Raw genomic sequence first — 21,299 nt, forward strand, 5'->3', positions numbered from 1 at the left:
AGGAATGGCCCTCTTACAATAGATCCTTCATGTCTCCCAGAAATGTCAGATGCATGAGCCATATTTGTGGGTTCTTCAGATATTCACTCTCTTTACGGAGACTTTCTCAACTGAAGGTCCCCTGATGCAGGAAATCTAACTGATGGCTTACCACTTCCTTCTTAGTCTCCCAGGTTCTAGGAGGTCCACACCTCTCCTGGGGTCACCTCTTTCATCCAAATGATCCTCCTGGATACAGTATCTCTCAAGAACTAACTGAGCCCCTCCCTTCCTCAGGGAGGCTCGTGAGAACCATGCCTCTTCATGGTCCTACGACCAGTGGATGTGGGATTGGCTCCCAATGCAGTCACCCTCTCTAGACTTTCCAGGCTTGAGTCTTTAAACATCTCTGCCTCCTTCAAGCTCTTAGAGACACAGATTAATCACCTTGAGACTGAAGCCTTCTCACTTGCCTTGAGGGGAGGGGAACACTTAACTTCTATAGCAAGCCTCTGGTATCAATAAATAGTATTTGGATAGGAAACCCAAGAACAGCCACTCTACTTCCTGTGGGGTATTTGAGTAAGAAAATTCACAAAGAACAGTAATTAGTAGGTCTTAAACCCCAAATCTCCCAGTAAGGAGAACTCTGGTAAGCTGAACTAGACTACTTTTGTATCTTTAATTTATTTGGCCTCAACAGGTTTGATGACAGGTGAATCAAACAGTGCCAGAGAAAGATAGAGAGGGAAAGAAAATATTTTTTGTTTGTCTAAGATGTCTATGGTTGATGTCTATGAACAGGCCCAAATTGTAGTCCAGGCATTGAAAGAAAGAGAAAGAAAAGAAAGAAAGAAAGAAAGAAAGAAAGAAAGAAAGAAAGAAAGAAAGAAAGAGAGGAAGGGAGGAAGGGAGGAAGGAAGGAAGGAAGGAAGGAAGGAAGAAAGAAAAAGAAAGAAAGAAAGAAAGAAAGAAAGAAAGAAAGAAAGAAAGAAAGAAAGAAAAAGAAAGAAAGAAAAGAAAGAAAGAAAGAAAGAAAAAAGAAAGTAAGAAAAAGAAAGAGGGCTTCCCTGGTGGCGCAGTGGTTGAGAGTCTGCCTGCAGATGCAGGGGACACGGGTTCGTGCCCCGGCCCGGGAAGATCCCACATGCCGCGGAGCGGCTGGGCCCGTGAGCCATGGCCGCTGAGCCTGCGCGTCCGGAGCCTGTGCTCCGCAACGGGAGAGGCCACAACAGTGAGAGGCCCATGTACCGCAAAAAAAAAAAAAAAAAGGAAAGAAAGAAAGAAAGAAAGAAAGAAAGAAAGAAAGAAGAAAGGGAGAAAAGGGGGAAGAAGGAAGAAAAGAAAGAAAAACAAAGAAGAGGAGAAGAGAGGAAAGGAAAGGAAAGGGGAAAGGAAATGTGTGCACTTTATGGCCCTGCTTTGGAGATCAACACGTTTGTACATGGCACTCAGGAGATTCACCTGCACAAAGCCCACCATCTTTCCACCCACACCTCCTAAATCTGACAGCATATTCCCCTGACATAGGGTTTTTTGATATCTCTAACCCTAAGGTTTTCTAGGACATGAAGTTCTATTTCTACAAATTCCCCTTGGGCAATATTTTCTTGGTTAGTTCTTTAAATCCTATTTTTTTGTCCAAACCCATGTGAACAAGGTCTTTGGTCACTTTCATGATATTTTCAGCCTAAAAGCCTTCATTTAGGGCTAAGATGATGGCCTATGTTTTATCTGTGTAGCTCACCATCACATCTCCCTAGACAATCCAAAGTCTTGTGTTACTGCCATTGATTCTGCCTCTCAACCAAAGGAAATCTGCATTGCTTCACTTAATTTTTTAATTTCAGGATGCTTCAGTTTCTTCATTGGTAGTGGGGATAGTAAAAATCCCTAAAATAAAGTAGTAGAAGTAAGGGTCTTATGTTCATGTCTAGCATATAATAAGCACTTAACAACTGTTAGCTCTCATTATTATTATTCTCACAGTGTTCCTTGAGATATAAGGAATAAAACTCTGTCTTAAATTCTTTTTTATTAATGTGGATGTAAATGAATTTTTCTTAATGTGAGGGCAAATAAAATGAAATCTAGGATGAACCCAGGTTAACCATCAAAGGCTTAGTAGGTGCAAGGCTATGGGTTAATATTTTTTCTTTATGCAGTAAACTTTTGAAAATTTAAAGTAAAATGGAATTTTTGAAAAGCACTATTACATACCATGCAACTCTTCAGCAGTATCTGTTTTATATTTTTCTCAGAAAGAGGGGTAGACATAGAATCGAAATTCCGAGTAACAGAGCCCCAAAGAAAAGAGGCAAACCAAGAAGAAATAAATACATAAATAAATTTTACTAACTAAACATCTAAATTCTCATGCTTTATTCTATGCTTTTGTTAACAGACCTGTTTCTCTAATTACTTTCTGTAGCTACTAACTGTTGAGAAATATATCAGATTTAGTCAACTTCTAAAACATGACAGGGAGAGAAATATGATATCTCAAACAAGCAACATGGTGATGAATCCACAGCCAAAACCCAGGACCCAAGGGCCACTGAAGTGCTGCCTCTGATGAACTGGTAACTTTTGAGGCTGGAAATAGTTGTAGCCATAAAACACTGTAACTCACAAGTGATAAAGATGTCCTGCCTCATGTCCCACCACCCTGAGGTAGTCCTGTAAACATGAGTCTGTCACTTTGCCTCTTCTGCCTCAGTTTACTCCTCTGTAAAGTGAAATGATAATAAAGAGACTGACTGCCCACCAAGGCCCATCCCAGCTTCATATACAGCTTCATATTCTGTAGATCTACCACTGGACTCGGTAAGGACCACAGACAGATCTCTCATCGGCAACAAGAACAGGGAGCCCAAGGAGTGTCTTTAATGGATTCCCCAAATCTTTAATGGATTCCTAACATCGCTGGCTGGAAGGGCAGGAACAGCAGCTAATCATTCTCAAGTTCATCTTAAGACTCCTTTCTGTGGAGTCAGACTCTGAGTTCCCCGCCCCCACACACACACACCCTCTCATGTAGAGGTAGACCCTCCTTCAGCCCTGAGCAATTTTCAGAAGACAGTAGAACTCCCCTGAGCTTCCCTTCCAGGCAGGAGAAAGCTGCTGTGAAGGAGAAGTGAGGCAAACAAATAAGACAGACCCCATCTCCTGCTAGGCTGCCCCATTGTGGTCCTGCTCAAGGCTCAGCTAGTCCCTGAATCATACCTACAAATTTGTCAAATTATAGACAAATTACAATCTAAAACTCTTTGTCTGGAAAAACAAATTTGGCTAGAAATTTCCCACTAGAACAGCAGAAGCAATATATTTTACCACCTCTCAGTAGTGAGTGGTGGCCAACTTGCTTGGGAATGAAGACATTGGATGGTCCTTCTGGAAGGTTAGCACCCTTGCAGCAGCTACCTCGTTGCCCTATGTGGTTCTTTTGGGAAGAGTATCTCTCAAAAATACCCAGTTCAACTTCCATCCACAGGGACCCCCCCACCAGGCCAAGGGAATCATGCTTCTTCATTGATTCCCTTGCTGACTCCTGGCTCAGCCCTTCTCCCACCACAGAACACACTAGCCATGATGTTCACCTTTATATTGGTAAGGATGAGCTGATAATCTCTCCTTCCCTGATGTCCCAAGGACTGAGGTCCATCTCCTGTGTGGATCCTTTAACATATTTTGTCTTGGCTTGAGGGGAGGTGTCTGACAATTCTCTTGAAAGAAATGTAGCCTCTTTCACAAGACCTGGAGGTGGGGAAGGCCTGTTCCGGCAGAACCAGCCTCACTATCCCTTACCATGGTCTGTGCAACAGGGCTACACTAACACTTGCTTTAGGATCTAGGCATACTGGGCTCCTATTCTATTGTTCTTACACACTGCGGACTCTCTGATACTCTGAGGCAACCAAAAGATCACCTAAACATCCTAATATACTATTTTGCCCATAAAGATTAGTTCCAACTATTAAGAAAATTATTTTTAAATGACTTTTAATTTTTCTGACCACATTATTATTTGTAAGAGTTAATGTAGGGTTTTAGTATAGCATTAGTAGTTGTTTATTAAGATGGTAGACCCAAGAATAATTAAATCCTACTTTGTCCAGGCATTTTTACTTTCTGGATCTAAGATAATAAAGTGCTGGAGCTCGCTAACACACAAATAACCCCTGTAAAGTTTAGCAGCACTTTGTTCATATGATCTGGTCTCCAGACCAGATTTCTGAGAACTGAGCTGGAGTACAACGAGTTTCTGTTTGTTTGCCATGAAGTTGTTTGTCCTCAAAAGGCTTTGATGAAATAGAAGTCTAACTCACCAACTAGTCCCAGAAATATTTAAACAGAGAGAAACTGAGAGCAAGAGAATGCACGTTTGCCAATAAGGGCTACTGTTGGACAGACTCAAGTTATAATTAGAGCTGGGATTTCAATTTCATCACTGCATGGGAAAGGAGAGCAAGGAGAAAGCCAAGAGAACACAAGTGTCTTCTTGTGGGACAGTGGGCCTTGATTCTTGCAGGAAAAGAGAGAGAGAGAATCAGAACTGGCCTTTTCCCACTTCAACATCATTAGTGACAGGAGAGGACGGTTTCACCAAGACCCACACCTGTGTGGATAACCTGTTATACCTGGCAACTACTAACTACCATATTTGGTACTGTAATGTTCTTTGAAACCAATCCATCTAGAGCAATTTTTAAAGAAAGCTTCATCTACTTTCAGGTCTACATTTTTCCCCATTCACTTGTTCCTCTTAAGTCTTCAAGATCATAGCCATGCTTATGATTCTCTTATACAGGTTTAATAATCTCTCCTCAGTGTACCTCCCTAATACTTTGATAAACTTCCTAAGGATAACATTTTGTAACATAGAACATGTTGATCTTGGGGTGTGATTTCTCTTGGGATGAAAATCATTAATAAATGTCTCATGGGGCCATTTTTATTTTGGTGGGATTTTTTTTTTAAACTTGAGTACTTGTTATGGCACAGTCCCAGAATATGAGATAACATCATCAACCTGAAGGATTTTTGTGTTTGGTTGAAGGAAATATTCCTTTCCAGCCTCATCTGGTCATAATCTGCTCAAAGGAAAGATTAGTCATGATTGACTTTCTGAAGGGGATTTTCTCCTGGGACCTGCATTACACAAATTAACACCCCAGGATTCCAGCCATAGGAACAGAATGATGGGCGCAGACCTTTAGCAAGAAAGCATCCCTGACTTCCAACATTCAGACACATTTGAATGATGGCAGACCTGAACATGAACATAGACATGATTAATCTTTTTGGACAAAATCAACAATTAAATCAGATACTACATTTTTCTGAAACATCTAAGTCAACCTTTTGTGCCATCTCTAACCCTACAACTTCTGGAACTTGGGCATCAATTTTATAAGCTCCCCTTCATTGAGCCATTGGACTAGTTTTTAAGTCCTTGCTCATTTTTGCGACCATTTTTGATACAAAAATCTTTCAAGTTTAGGTTTGCAGCAGCTATCTGACCTATAGAGTTGAGCATGAAGTCCCCCTTGAGACCTAATATGACTGCCTTTTATCTCTGCGTCTTTATCAAAGTAAATCTTCAATGCTTTTAGTTAATTTGCATTTATATCTGTGCATATCAATTTCCTCATCTGTAAGATAAGGATAGTATTAGTCCCTATTTGACTAAGTCCCTAATTTGACTAAATTTGCTCTAAGGATAAATAAATTAATAGAGGCAATGTCTAAGGATAGTTCCTGGCACACAACAAGGACTCAAAAGATGTACGACTTCATTACTCTTCTCACCTTGCTGCTCTGTTGCTTGGGAAACACATAAAACACGGTTTCAGTTTTATTTGGAACGACTTGGAGTAAAAGAAATATAGGATATATCTCAGTTAAACATCATCTTTGTAACTAACTAAGTCTAGACCAGGGTTCCACAAACTATGGCTCACAGGGTAAATTCAACCCATGAATTGCTTTTTTGTGTGTGTGTGTAGTATGCGGGCCTCTCACTGTTGCGGCCTCTCCCGTTGTGGAGCCCAGGCTCCGGACGCGCAGGCTCAGCGGCCATGGCTCACGGGCCCAGCCGCTCCGCGTCATGTGGGATCTTCCCGGACCGGGGCATGAACCCGTGCCCCCTGCATCGGCAGGCGGACTCTCAACCACTGCACCACCAGGGTAGCCCCATGAATTGTTTTGTACATAAATTTTTATCAGAACGCAGCCACAGTCACATCTTTCCATTTGTGAATTGTCTATGGATGCTTTTACAATACAACAGTAGAGTTGAGTAGTCACAAAGGAGATTGTGGTCCACAATACCTTAAATATTTACTATCTGGCCCTTTACAGAAAAAGTTCCTAACTCCTGATATAAGCATTTGATATTTTTCTTGAAGTACTGGGTAAACTCCTAAAAAGTGACATTTGAATGGTATTTTTACAAAACACTACTATTTGCAACGCAATGTTATAAAAAGAGACATTTATGTTATTTTTCTACTTCCTCAGGGAGAAAAACAGTCAACACTGAGCCTTTGAAAAGAGGCAGAAAAAGAGGTAAAAATAAGTGATTAATGCAGTTTTAATAATTAAATTTTTATTTTATAATCCATATTTTTAGTGATCAATAAATTTTCTTAATTGGCTTACAGAGCCGATAGCAAACGTTAGGAGAGTCCTTGGTCTTGGTCAATTTCGACCACATGACAGGATGGTGATAACATGCACTCCACTGATTAGTCAGAAGATCTGTGAGAGACCCCCAGGTCTCCTTGAGCCTGTGCAGGGCTCCTCTCACTGCACTGATAACTTTTGAGGAGGGAAATACAAAGAAAAATATATAAAAGGTATGACTCACGTGATATTTCTCTCACCTTTGTCTTGCCCACATAGAGAGCCATAGGCTCCCCACCAAGGGGGACTCTGGGTGGTAACACAAGACCTATGTCCTAATTCCTAAAATTCCTTTGGCTGTGTAACTTTGGCTTGTCCACTGTTCTTTCTTGCTTCAATTTCCTCCCCTGTAAATTGGTGGCTGGCAGGTGAATTAGACTGAATGGCCCCCTACACCCACCCCAACTCTAATAGAACTGACTCTGGAAGGACTCTTGACAGCCTACCCTCCCCATCCAGAGAGAAGCCCCCAGACCTGTCTTTAAAGGATCCCCCTCAATGTTGGCCAGAAGGGCAAGAGAAGGTGCTCCTGCTACTGACATTCTTTCTAAGACTTTCAACACCTGCTTCAGAGGAATTAGATGCCAGCACCCTCACCCAAGGATGTACAGAAACCCTCTCCCTGAGCAATTTGCAGTTTCTTCTAGAGCAAATTACCTTCTAGCCACAAAGAAAGCTCACATGAGAGAGAAGTGAAACAGAGAGCAAGGTGGGAAGACAGACACTGCCCCTGCTGGGGGTCCCATTGCAATCCTCCTTTTTTCCCCAGGTGAGCCCTCAAATGGGGAGAAAAAATTAAAAGTTGAGGGTTTTTTCTCCATCTGCATAACTTCAAAGCAATAATATGACTATAAATCTTCCTTCAAATCAGCAGGAGGAAAATTATCATGCAATAGGTAGTTGGGACCAGCAAGCTTGGGAATCAGATCCTTCCACAAGAGGTTTGTATGTAGGATTTTAGAGGATGGTAGTGGAGGGTGACATTATCTTTATGTACCTAACCTGCCTAGAAATGTACCTAATTCATGGGGGAAATCCTTCCATTACATTTTAAGTTATAAAGAAGGATCTCAAGATGGGTGAGGAGAGACGGTACACAGTTTTAGAGCAAGGTGGAATGAAGAAACCAATGCTTCCTTGCAGGTCCAAGAATTCCCAGAGAAACAAATATGGATTTTCAGCTTCCTGAACTTCCTGTGACTTGTGGTGAGGCGAAGGGGATTTTATACAAGGAGAAAATGGAAAAAGGTGGGCTTCGTGGTCTTCTAAATTTTTCAACTGGAAAAATCCCATGTGAATAATATATTATACAGGGGGTAGACACCTGTATTGGGGGTCTCTAGGTTTGGTGCCTCACTAGGAGGACTGAAAGGACTCAGCATATAGTTGAACTCATGGCTGTGATTTATTAACTTGAAAGGATACAAAGCAAAATCAGCAAAGGGAAAAGGCCCAGGGTACAGGTGTCAGTTTCCAAGAGTCTTCTCCCAGTCGAGTCACCAGGACACACTTAATTCACCAGCAATGAATTGTAACAACACATGTGAAATGTTGTCTACCAGGGAAGCTGCCCTGAGCCTGAGAGTCCAGGGTTTTTATCAGGGGTTAGTTACATAAGTACCCTCTGCCTAGCACATGCCAAAATTCCAAACTCCCAGACGGAAGGCAGGTGTTCACATAAACCATACTGTTTGTATAAACAGTTAAGGCACAGTGAGCTACTCTTTAAGTTCTGGGAGTGGTGATACCCCTCCCCAAATCCAAGTTCCCAGATACCAGCCAAGCGCCAGCCTTGCAAGCAGACTTTCTAAAGAAAGCAGCCTCAGTTCTGTTCTGTTAGCCCTTTTCCACACAGCATCCCAGATAGGCTGGAGGAAAGATGGCATTCCCACTCTTTTAAAATTAATAAACATTAGCCTACCAGGCCATCTCCACTTTCCCCCAAGGAAAAGGTCCACAGGTGCCCATCCAGCACCCAATACAGGGGTAAGTGCTTCAATAACAGAATGGAAGATGTACACATTTGAGAAATCCAACAGCAACCTTCACAGCCACATTCCCTATAACATCTGTATGGCCTTGTGCTAACCGGGAGAAGCACAAGATTTAGACTCAGAAGACCAGGATTCGAGTTTCAGCTGTACCAAGAGTGTCTATTTTGTATGGGCCAAGTTACTAAGTCTCTCTCATCCTGAACTGTCCTCTACAAAATGGAAATAATAATAAAACTTTCCTCACCATATTATTATGAGAAAAAAAACAAGATAACAGAAAAGTTTGCAAATTACAACTGTTAAAGTACAGTACAAATGTTCATCTACCATAATTGATTCCCTCCTCCCAAAATATGGTTCTTTAGGTACCAAGAAGTATAAATGTTTTCCCAATGATTAAATAGCATATATATAATTTAACTTTTCCCACTTGATACCATTTCTACAATTGCTTTTAACATAAAATAGCTATGAGTCCAAAATATGAGCAATAATTGATTGCCGTTCACTGGCTGATCAACTTTTGTACAGGACAAGGCAGACATGGCTGTGGTGACAGTTGCCACACTGTCCCATGTGTGACCTCATCTGCTGCCTCAGAAACTCAGCCTGGCTCTATCCCAGGTCTCAGAGAAGGGAAGGGAAAGAATCTTGCCTATTCTTTAGAGTCATCCATTTTTTTCTCTTTTGAATATAGTGAAATATTTTTTTAAAGTAAATGTTGGTAGTAATTACTGTCCTTCTCACTGCATGAGGGTCAGAGTATGCACACAGAGCAGGAAGTCTGCTCCTGCCCTCACCTTTCGGACTGCTGTAGAGCCCCAGAGAGGGGACTCAGCTATCCTGCTGCAGATTATGAACCCAAAATGAGTAGCCCAGATTCATGTGGCGGGAGGTCAAGTTCTCGGGTATTCACAGTTAGGGGCATACCCTGGCCACAAAGGGAGCTCACCTTGTCTTGGTCTCACAGGCGCCTCGGAGAAGTGTATACAGAATGCATATGGAAAGTGGTTCACCCTCAGGGAATTTGAAATTGAAGGAAACCATGAAGCATCCAAGAACTGGAAGCTGAGTGTGCGCTGTGGGGGATGGCCCCTGAAAACCTTGATTCAGGTATTCTAGTGACAAAGTGCTACAATCAAGGATTTAGTGCCACAAGTCATCAACTTCAAGCTTTAGCAGAATTTCCAGAAAACCATCATGACGCCCCTTGCCTGGGTCGCAATGCGTATATTATCACTAACATTCCATGTGGGTGTTATATTTGCTGGCTTACATTACAACTTAATCCTCTAAGTGCATAAACTCCTACACTTAAAAAATTTTTTAAATTTTTATACAATTTTTAAAGGCTACTTTCCACTTACAGTTATTACAAAATATTGGCTGTATGTTGCACAATACATTCTTGAGCCTATCCTACACCCAATAGTTTATACTTCCACTCCCCCACCTCTATGTTGCCTCTCCCCCCCCCACTGGTAACCACCAGTTTGTTCTCTATGAGTCAGCTTCTTTTATGTTATATTCACTAGTTTGTTATATTTTTTAGATTCCACATATAAGTGATATCATACAATATTTGTCTTTCTCCATCTGACATATTTCACTTAATGTAATGCCCTCCAAGTCCATCCCTGTTGCTGCAAATGACAACATTTTGTTCTTTTTTATGGCTGAATAGTATTCAAACTCTTACATTGTTGAAGGTAGGACAGTAAATTGTGGCCTTGGCACTGCCACTAATAATTGCCACTGGGTAATTTGGTCACAGGAAAGTAAACTAAATTTGGCGTGGGAGGGTCTTAGACTTTTGGAGGGGGCCAACGTTGAAAGTAACAATAGCAGAACTATGTATCTGAAAATAATACATCAGAATGAGTGTTTTCTGGATAGCCAACTGAAATTCATTCTTGAAAAATAATATTTTTAAATGAATTTAAAAGTATCTCTTTGGGGCTTCCCTGGTGGCGCAGTGGTTGAGAGTCTGCCTGCCGATGCAGGGGGCGCGGGTTCGTGCCCTGGTCCGGGAAGATCCCACATGCCGCGGAGCGGTCTGGGCCCGTGAGCCATGGCCGCTGAGCCTGCGCGTCCGGAGCCTGTGCTCCGCAACGGGAGAGGCCACAACAGTGAGCAGAAATACGGGGCGGCTGTGCCCGTGAGCCATGGCCGCTGAGCCTGCGCGTCCGGAGCCTGTGCCCCGAAACGGGAGAGGCCACAACAGTGAGGGGCCCGCGTACCGCAAAAAAAAAAAAAAAATCTCTTTGGTCCTCATCTCGGCCCCCTGATGTGGACAAAACGGGCCAGGTCTCTGTCACAGATGAACCCATGCCTTCTGACTCTTTCTGTCACATGCCCCAGATGGTCCTTCCTTGTGCCACTCTAATGATGAGCAAATATTTATTGAATACATCTAAAGCCACAGGGACTGTAAGGTGTGGCCCCCAGCCCCTAACCAGGAGGAGGGCTGCACGTTTATAAACATAGGATTGCACAGCTCATAGATGCCATAATGAGATTCTCTGGTAGGAAGAGATGCAGAAGCTTAGGGGAGGGAAGTTCATTTCTGTCTTTGAGGTTGAGGACAGTTTCATGGAACAGTTTGCACTGAGCTGGGTCTTAAAAGAAGAATAGTTCTGACAAGAAAAAATGTCATAATGAGGAATTCTATATAGAAAGGATGGCATGAAAATCCTCCCCATGAGTGTCAAGAAGTTGTGGGTTATTAGACTCAATACATGAGCTGGGCTGATTGTGGAGGTCCTGCGGCCCCAGAAAGGAGGCTGAACCCTTCATTTAATCATGCAGGAATTGTGGGAGGTTTGGGTTAGGGACTGACAAAGTTGAAAGAGTGGTTTTAGAGGTATGAATCTGATCAAGGAATGCAAGATAGATTAGAGGGTAGAGTGCTTTACCCCATGGAGACCTCAAATGACCTTCACCACCTTTCTGCCTGATCCACCCCACTCGACCTGCAAGGCCCAGCTCAAACAGCACACTCTCTGCTGAAGTCCTTTAAAATTCACTGAAATTGTTTCCTATTGCTGATATAACAAATTCCCACAAACTTAGTGCCTTGAAACCATGTAAATCTATTATCTTACAGTTCTAGAGACCAGAAGTATGAAATCAGTTTCACTGGCCTCAAGTCAAGGTGTCGGCAGGGGTGGTTCCTTCTGGAGTCTTCCAGGGAGAATGTGTTCCTCCCCTTTTTCAGCTTCTGGAAGCAGCCTTCATTTCCTGGCTCGTGGCCCCTTCCTCACATCACTCCAACCTCTTCTTCTGTCAACACGTCTACTACTCACTCTGACCCTCCTACCCCGTCTTGTATGGACCCTTGCGATTACATTGGCCCTACCCAGATAATCAGAATCATCTTCCATTCCAAACTCCTTCATTTAATTACATTAGTAAAGTTCCTTTTACCATGTAAGTTGATACATTCATGGGTCAGGGGATTAGAACAAATTCATGGGTCGGGGGGGAGCATTATTTAGCCTACTATACTCACCCATCTCTGGATCCCAAAATACTCCATGAGAGCACAGTTTACACTTTATCCTCCTTACCCCACTATATGCCAGGTTTCCCCACTTGTCTCCCCAAAGGCCTGGATACCTCTGTGTGTCCAAGGCCACTGATGGGGCCTGCCAGCTTTCAATCACTCACCAGGTGTGTGCCAATGGAGCTATAGTATGCAAGGTATAAAGATAAAAGCTAGAGGGGTACTGGGAGAATGGAAAGGAAGTGGTGGGTATAGAAGCGGTTGTAAAGGAAAATCTGGCGAAACTTTCTAAGGAGAGCAAGAGAGAGGATGCAGTTTTTAAAGCTGACTTTAAAGCTGAGTCTGGATAACAGACAGCACCATGGTACAGACTTGGAGAGGGAGGTTATTTTCCATGAAGACCCCTTGAGTTTATGTTGATAATGGGACATGAGTGGAAGGTAGTGGAATTACTGATCTCACAAAGTAGAAACAAGGACCCATCACAGCATGAATCTCATTTTCCTTTCAGAGAGAATTTCTACTAGACCCGTCAAGAAAAAGAAAAAAGGTAATTATCACATGACCTTCTGGCCGTGTCTCATCTACCACATTGTTGATTTCCCATCTCTCTGGCTTTATTTTATGGTTTCTAAATTAACCAATTATGTTGAAACTTGACTTTATAATATGGTGCTTTTACACTTGCTACTTCCAAACATTTCAGCGTGTGAGGCCAGGACTTCTTTGTGCATTAAAATATTTGAGATAGAGGTGCAGGGGTAATCCTTAAAAATAGATAATGAGGCAGAACTGACCTTGTACCTTTGTTTTAGAAAAATATGTGAATGGCATACAGTAAGTCCCCAACATACGAACCTTCAAGTTGCGAGCTTTCAAAAATGCGAACGTGCGTTCGCATGTCCAATCACGTAAGTTAGTTCCCATGTCTGGTGTACATTGTAACGTGCGTGCATCCTCTACAAGTGGTTGTGCTTTTGTGTACTTTACTGTACAGTACTGTATAGAGTACAGTGGTACAGTGTCTTTATTTCAAGCTCAGGTTGTCCGAAAGCAAGTGTAAAAGCAGCGGTGATGTAGCTGGTACTGCTAAGAAGACCCAGGAGTTGAAGGCCCAGAGGAAGGACAGAGACAAGAGGAAGACGTAACTTCAGAACCGAAGAGATTCACGATGTAGGAAATGGCAAGGAGATTTTCTTTATTTGAGGAGGCACTGTTAGTTTTTGAGGCGCAGGACCCGAATGTAGAATGTTACGTGAGCCTGTGCTCCGCAGCAGGAGAGGCCACAACAGTGAGAGGCCCGCGTACGGCAAAAAAAAAAAAAAAAAGTTTTCTTTACTTTTTGTGTTTGTTTTTTATGTATTATTTGTGTGAAAATTATTATAAACCTATTACAGTACAGTACTGTATAGCCGATTGTGTTAGTTGGGTACCTAGGCTAACTTTGCTGGACTTACAAAGGCACTCTTGGAATGGAACTCTTACTATACGGTCTTTTTTTTTTTTTTTTGGAGTATAGTTGATTTACAATGTTGTGTTAGTTTCAGGCGTACGGCAAAGTTAATCAGTTATACACATGCATATATCCACTCTTTTTTTTTAGATTCTTTTCCCATATAGGCCATTACGGAGGACATACTATCTTAAAATTAGACATAAAAAATGGAGTTGGAGCTGGAAAAGTATGATTTTGAAAGGCACAAAAATGTACATTTAATGATTTGCTTTTGCAGCCCTGATTTTATTTTCATTGGTTTTTCTGGGTTCTAGCTTTAATGAAATAAGAATTGAGCAAAATGGAAACATCTCATGGTCACTCTAGCTAACCTATTATAGACCTAATGTAGAATCCCCCTTTGGAATGGATATATAGCCATATGTCACCTGGTAAAGCAAAAAAACAAAACCTCTCCTTCACATGCACACACACACTTATGCTAAGTCCTTTTTCAAGCGAAATTTTATTTCCTTTATGGAGGTGACCCTTTAGAGAACAGAGTGATTGGGAAGCAGATGTGCCCTGTGGGAGAGGCTGCTGACCTGGAAAGTTCTTTCCTTTGTGTAGAGGCCCTTTGGCCCCAACAGAGGGGCTTTGCAGACTGCAGTTCCATCTATGAAGGCAAATTCTCTCTCCTTCAAAGTAGCATGTGAAGTTCATGGACCAGTGGTTTCTATGCTGTGTGGATTTCAGGGAAGGCAGTCAGATAGTTGATGTCTTCCTCTCCAAGACAGGGTGTGAGAGAGAACATGTGAGGTGAAAAAAGGAAATAGAAAACCTTCCATTTTCCTGACCTCCGACAGCAGTGACCTTGGTCATCTCAGTCAAACCAGGAAGTCGAGGTCTTCACAAAGCTGGTTTCTGGGGCTACCAGCTCAACTGACTTTATGCTAAAGACTCAGTAACTAAGCTCTGCATCCACTGGGTTTTCTGAAGAAAGAGATGCTATTTGCTCTGTTCATTAAGACCAAATGTTTCTGCCCAGTCCTAGGGAGTCAAGGATAATTCAGTCTGGGTTAATCAATTGAGTTGGCCATCTCCCACCCTTTATCACAGGCGCCCTCTCTCCGTTCCCTCTGGGCTTACAGCTATTAACGTGTGACCCCCTCAGTTCTCAGACGGTCTCTCCAGAGCATCTCTTCCTTTCCCAGCCCCTTGGCTTCTGCCATTTGTGTCCTCTCAGCACCAAATGGCATAAGAAACTCTGAGCCAGTAGCCTAAAAATAGTGGTCAGCATCCATTAGGATGAGAAAAAGGAAAAGCGGTTACATGGCCCCATGCCAGGGCCACTCAAGCCTATGTAGGGATGTCCCCAAGGATGTCCCTAACAGGCCATTCCTCAAGCTCTCCTACTGAAAGGGAGCACATGGACAAGATACAGCTTACAGCCTAGAATTTCCTCCCATGTGTGAATTTTATGTCTCTTCTTCTTATATTGAATTTATAGATGAAAAGAATTTACAAATTGAGGTGTGTTCCAATTCACCTCAGCTCACTGGGCTCAGGGATTATATTCTGTTATGATTTGGAAATAGCAGGACATTTTGCTTTGGCTCATAATATTGTATTATAAGTAGGGGCTCTGCATTCTTGTAAGCAATGGACCTCACAGAAGCACTAAGAATGAGATGAGATATTTAAAAATGACATCAGCAGGACTGGTGATGGGCTGGATGTCTGGGATGAGGAAAGGGAGGAATCCGTGTTCACTTCCAGGCTCCTGGGTGGATGGTGGGGTGCTTAGTGAGATGAGGGGGGCACTAAAAGAGGAGCAGATTCAAGACAGGAAGTCAGGGACTGTGGTTTGGGGGCAATATGGGTTTTAGACATGATGATAGACATCTAATTGGAGATGATGGAAAGTAGAGTTTGGATGCTCAGGGACTCAAAAAGAGACCAGAGACACAGATCTTAAAGCCTAGGGACAAATGTGGTAGGTGTGGTCACGGGAGTAGTCGCGGCCATCTAGGAGAGTAAAATGAGCAGGGAACATGGGGCAGAGCCCTACAGAATTCCAACATTCCAAGTGAGGAAGCTTAAAAAAAGAAGCAAAGTGTTAGAAAAAAATCTAAGAGAATGGAGTGTCATGGAACAAAGCATAAAGAATGTTTCTAGAAGGAAGAGGTGGAATGGCACTCCCTGCCACCTCCCCATTTCCTCACCACCCACCAAAATCCCAGCTACCCATCACTGAGTGGGCCAGTCCCCAAGTCTATGCATTATTTTGTACGTAGATTGTCACACAAGGATGTGAATTCCTTCTTCCAGCCCATGGTGTAGAAAGGATAGCTTCATCTAGATGAAGAGCTGCTACCCACTGGATGAAATGTTTTCCCACCACATGGTTCTCTTTCCACTCAGGTGGCCCAGGAGAGGGGCCAGGTGTCCATCCTCTGGCCACTTCTCCAGCACAGACACACGACCCTCATACATAGAAACTGTAGTATATAGGGATTCACATGTTATTGCCACATAGATTATCACCAAAAAGAAAAGGAAAAAATGTAATTCCCCTTGCCTACCAGTGGGCTCATTCCTTGAACAATTCTTATTTTGCTCTATAAATTCGGTTGTTTTAACATGTGTTTGTTACTCCACAATCCTTAGATGCAAGCACTGTCAAATTTTTAACTTCACTAAATGAAATAAAATCTGGCTAAAGGTCCCACATATTGAGATTGATGAAAAATCCAGCACCAGTTAATTTTGTGGCCCCATCCATCTTCCTTATACAGGACAAAGCACCAGGTTTCCACGGGCTCAGAAAATTAGAGTAAAGCCTTGGCCTTCAACTCCAGTGGTTGCCATTACCACACTCCCTAGCCATTGAGAGATGGCACCTCCACACCTTACTTGCCAAGCTAAGTCATAGGACAGCTTCCCCTAGGCTCCCAGAGTCAAAGAGCTCTGTCATCCCTGGCATCCGCCGGGTTATCTGTGCCCATGGTCTTTCCAACCAGAGGCACTGTCACAGGCTCAGGGGCCCTCTAGGCACAAAATCCATAGACCAGAAACTCATCCCCAGGCCCTTCAACTCATGGAGAACTTATGGCCAAGAAAATGGTATGCAGTGATATCTCAGATGTTTATTCTGTCATATTAAATTGTCAGTAAATCACTCTTCAATGAGGCAATTTAGATGATGCATGGTAGACAACTAGATAAGACACTGTATTCCTGAGTTAGGTTTTGCCTGCAGAATAATAAATTTCTCAGATTATCTTTAATTGATCCTATTTTGTTGTTGTTACAAGACTTCCTGTGTCAGAATCTCTGTCTTTATAAAGAAAACTTTAAAGGTCTAACACACAGCCACTTCCTCCTGAGCTTCACTGCAAACCAGCATGTCTTCTTCTGAAATCTCCACTCAGTATTGTTCCTTACTATTTTGAGGAGAAAGGTTTACTAGTATCACCTTGGTACAAGCAAATGCTGTGTGTTCTAGAGTACCAATGTGTCGACTATCTAGGGTCTCACTGATCCCAGCGATGTCTATATTATCTCCCCTTCTAGCCAGAAAACTCAAATGAATGCGAGGTATGCCGTAGAAAGACCGCGCTGTTCTCCTGTAATACTTGTTCAAGGTTCTTTCATCAGAAATGCCACATCCCACCTAAAGGTACTGACAGGTTAGTGAGACCTGGCCCCCTCCTGCCCTTCCTTCCTGTGGTACAGCTCCTCCCACCATGCACACTCAGCCTGCAGTTTTCTCTGGTTGTATGTGTCTTGATTCAGAAGAAGAGTCCTTAAGTATCAGGATCCAGAAATAAGAACAGAGCTGTTTAACAGTGCTGGCAGCAGTAGATTAATGAGAAGAAAACTCTTCAAGCGGTGATTATGTATAATAGAGAAGTAACCCCCACCTCCCTCAGGTGGTTCCCACACCCATGCACTTTGATGGGGTTATGATGCCATACATTAGCTGCTGGTTTAACACATATACCACCTGCTATGGGAACATCACAAAGCTGACAAAGCTGGGACTGTGATGAGTCTTCAGAAGGTGATCACAGCAGTCTACCAAGTCATCTGACCCTGAATCACAGGGTACATGATAAGATCCCTGAATTCTGTGGGTATGAGTCCACTGCTGCATTTCCTTTGTTGTAAAGTGTATCTTCAGTCAGATGTGATGATATGTGAGATAACACGTAGATTGATAAGGCATTCTAGAAGTGGTAGAATTGCTGTGGCCGAGGATGATCTCTACCAGGATTATGTCTGTTCCTATGAGGATAGAGCATTGTCCCTCCATAATGGGAGGAGTCTAGTGTAATTCATCTGCTCCTATGTAGGTCCCAGAGAATGTGTCACCGCGGGATTCAGCATAAACCTCTGCAGTTGGGCAATCTGCAGAGGCAGAAGCCTCACGTTTTTTTGAGCTCATGTAGAGTCCCAACCCCTGCACCGTGGACACTGTAATGCTTGCCCCTTGAGCAAGCATTGGGGTGGCCAAGGAGAGAGGTTAAATGACATCTCTAGGATGGATCATTGTATCCAGGTCTCAGATTATTGAGAATTGAGAGCTCCCCAGCACAGAGAACCCGGTAGTGGAGATCTAGGGGCAAATGGAAGATATCTAGCACTCTATTGGTAGATTTCCTTTCCAAGAAGTTTCTGCATCACAGATTCTAGACACAGAGATGACAATGCCAGAAAAAAGGATGCCTATGGCTTATGCTCTGTGCTTATTCAGCAAAGTTGAGAAGGGCTGGTTTCCTGATTTTTACTGAGTTGATGTCTCATTGAGGCCCAAGACTCCAGTACTTAAGGTACCAATTTCCCCTTCTCGTTTCAGGCAGGCAGAATTCATTACCAAACTCACAGTGGCTCAAATGAGAACCTAAGTTTTGAAGTGAATGAGAGTCCTTACGCACCATGGCACCTCACTTAGCCTTATACAGTTATTGATGGGAGTGCTGTCTTTGACAGTTGAGCCCAAATGGGGCTCTAGTGCAGAGGGGTGTCAGAGAGAAGTTGAATACAGGTGGAAACTACCAGTCATTCCTGAACAGAGGACTTTAACAGCTATAGAAACAAAGGTTGATTCACAGAGAAACTGCCTTTGCTGACCTTATATCTGACCTCTCAGGAACCCATGGAGCTGCATCTTCTGCAAGATAAAGGTTCTTCAGGAAAGGTGCCCAGAAAGCCAACCATGTCATCAGGAATCTGAGGTCCTGAAGAGGCTGATGCTGCCTAAAGAGAAGTTGGTGAGTTGAAATGTAAACCTAAGCCTCCTCCTTTCTGTTTACACAAGAGCAGAAGCACCATCTTGCAGGGGGCAGGAGGAATGGTGCCCAAGGCAAACTGCTGTCGCTTGCTGTGCTCTGATCACATTACCTGACACCAAAATTCATATGCCACAGAAAATTGTTTGTTTCAGGCGTCTGCAAGTTGGAGAGTTGTGCATTTATCTGAGCATATGTAAGAGCTCATTCTTTCCAAGCTGCTCTTCACTTAAAATCTCCTCTATCTTTTGCAGAAGTGTGAGTTCCTCCTCTTAAAGGTCTATTGCTCTCCAAAAAGCTCTTTTTTTGCCTCAGAACCATATTATGTAAGTAATAGCAATAAAACCCCAACCTGGCATTTGGTGAATTTGTGATATGAATCCAATGGGTACACATTGCCATTATCTTTGCCTGGTTGATAAATATCTTAGACAGCTCAATCAGCCCTTAGAAGCTTAGGCGGTTGTAACAAACTACCATAGACTGGGTGGCTTAAACAACAGGAATTTATTTCTCACAGTTCTGGAGGCTGGAAATCTGAGATCAGGGTGCCAACACAGTCAGGTCCTAATGAGGGCTTTCTTCCAGGTGGCAGTCAGCCAACTTCTCTTTTTGTCCTCACATGGTGGAAAGGGAGGGAGAGAGGTCTCTGGTGTCCTTTTATTATAAGGGTGCTAATCCTATTCATGAGGGCTCCACCCTCATGACCTAATTATCTTCCAATTGTCCCACCTAAGACCATCACAGTGGGGGTGAGGATTTTAGCATTTGAATTTGGGGGACACAAGCACTCAGTCCATAACTGTGGGAATCTGTAAAAGGTAGACTTGGAACCATGCTAATGCCCTTTGGCACTTTTGTCAACATAATACAAAGACATCTCAAGGCCTGGAGAAGCCCATGCAGTTAAACAAAATCAAGAAAAATCTGACGATGAACATATATCACCGAGTACAGGAGTTTGTGCGGGACATGCGTCTCATCTTCCAGAACTACAGGGCGTTTTGCAAGGTAAACAGTTCTCCCTGCTTCTATTTTTCTTTCAATTAAGTCATTTTGCCTTTCATCTTCTTGTATCAGGTCGATGTTACAATTTCCCTCATCATGTGGCAAGCCCACGCAGGTAAAAATTCTGGTAGTATTCTCCAAGCCCTGTGGACTATGGTATGGAAGATAATAACAGACCAGAGGTATCATTGGAAACATTACCCTAGGACCTCAGAATTTACTCCTTCTAGATACTCAATTTGCCCATAGATAACAGTGGATCGCAGACCTAGTCCTTTCCACCGGAAATGGAAGTGCTTTTTATTTTTTTACTAGACCTGGCAGCACTGTGTGTGGCTCAGAAGTCCCTGCAATTGGCCCAGGCTCAGATCCTTACTTGGCCCAGACTTGGGGACCATCCTAGGGAGACTGGATGCTGAGGCACAGAGTATGTCCATGTGCAGTTTGTTGCTGTGTAACTGCCCTCCGGCATCTGGGCCCTCAGGAAGGAGTGGACAGGGAGCTCCCCACACCTGGGCATCTGCCTATTTCCAGCAGTTCCAGTACTGCACTCTGGATGCAGAGCATGGAAAGTTTCTTATAGGCAGAGCCCTCATGGCCTTGGTGCTCGTAGAGAAGTGAGGCCAATTCTCTTATCTGCTAGAAGCACATTTTAAAGGCTACTCGTGTTTCTCATCTCTAAAGGAAGATACCAAACCACATTTCTCAAATTTCAAAATCTTGGATTTCTTTACATTAGAATTTCCTAGTGTTGTACCAAAAAGTTAACAAGGATCACCTCAAGGGGTGCGGAATGAAGGATAAAGGAAGGCACCACGAACTTGCCTTAGACATTTCTGTACTATTATGGTGTCATAAGGAATATGGGCTGTGTTCAAAATCAAATAACTAGAATTTTTTAAATTAATCAATAAATTTCTGATGAATTAGACTGCAGTATAGTGCCGTTTTTGCTCCTCTGTCCTCCAGATAAAGAGAAATGATCCAGCTATCAGGAAACATAAACTATCCTCAACTGGATTAATTCTCACTTAACATTTGGGATAGTCTAAAATAAAACTCTGATTAACCAAAACATTGAGAGTCTAAGCTCACTAGCAATCTATGCCTACTATTATTTTTGTCTTTGCTTTTTCAGAACAAGAAATTCATCAATCTGGGACTTCAACTAGAAGCCGAATTTGAGAGTGATTTCAAAAACGTTTTTGGCATCCAGGAAATAAGTACAAACAGCAATCGGTTTGAGCCGATCTTTTATAATGTAGCCCGTTTCTAGTTCCCTGTTCAGAGTCTCCACTGCTACATGATATTGTGCCTGTGGCCCCACTGACCAACTGCCTGTTGCTGTGTGAATAACACACTTCTTTTTCAAACTTTTTTTTTTACTGACATTCCTG

General features: G+C 42.8%; 1 protein-coding gene across 1 annotated transcript in view; it reads left to right on the plus strand.

Moving 5' to 3' along the window:
* Window positions 1–21,178, plus strand: part of SP100 (SP100 nuclear antigen) — a gene marked incomplete at its 5' end in the record, with an annotated part of 43,131 nt that extends 21,953 nt beyond the window's left edge. The window contains 8 exon segments of the mRNA XM_007472080.1: window positions 6,502–6,549; window positions 7,810–7,914; window positions 9,631–9,773; window positions 17,177–17,292; window positions 18,756–18,876; window positions 19,149–19,218; window positions 19,760–19,905; window positions 21,041–21,178. Of these exon segments, the coding sequence (XP_007472142.1) occupies window positions 6,502–6,549; window positions 7,810–7,914; window positions 9,631–9,773; window positions 17,177–17,292; window positions 18,756–18,876; window positions 19,149–19,218; window positions 19,760–19,905; window positions 21,041–21,178 (887 nt within the window).
* Between the last annotated feature and the right edge of the window lie 121 nt (window positions 21,179–21,299).

Source organism: Lipotes vexillifer, unplaced genomic scaffold, assembly GCF_000442215.2.
Source record: "Lipotes vexillifer unplaced genomic scaffold, Lipotes_vexillifer_v1.1 scaffold860, whole genome shotgun sequence".
Classification (NCBI taxonomy): domain Eukaryota; kingdom Metazoa; phylum Chordata; class Mammalia; order Artiodactyla; family Lipotidae; genus Lipotes; species Lipotes vexillifer.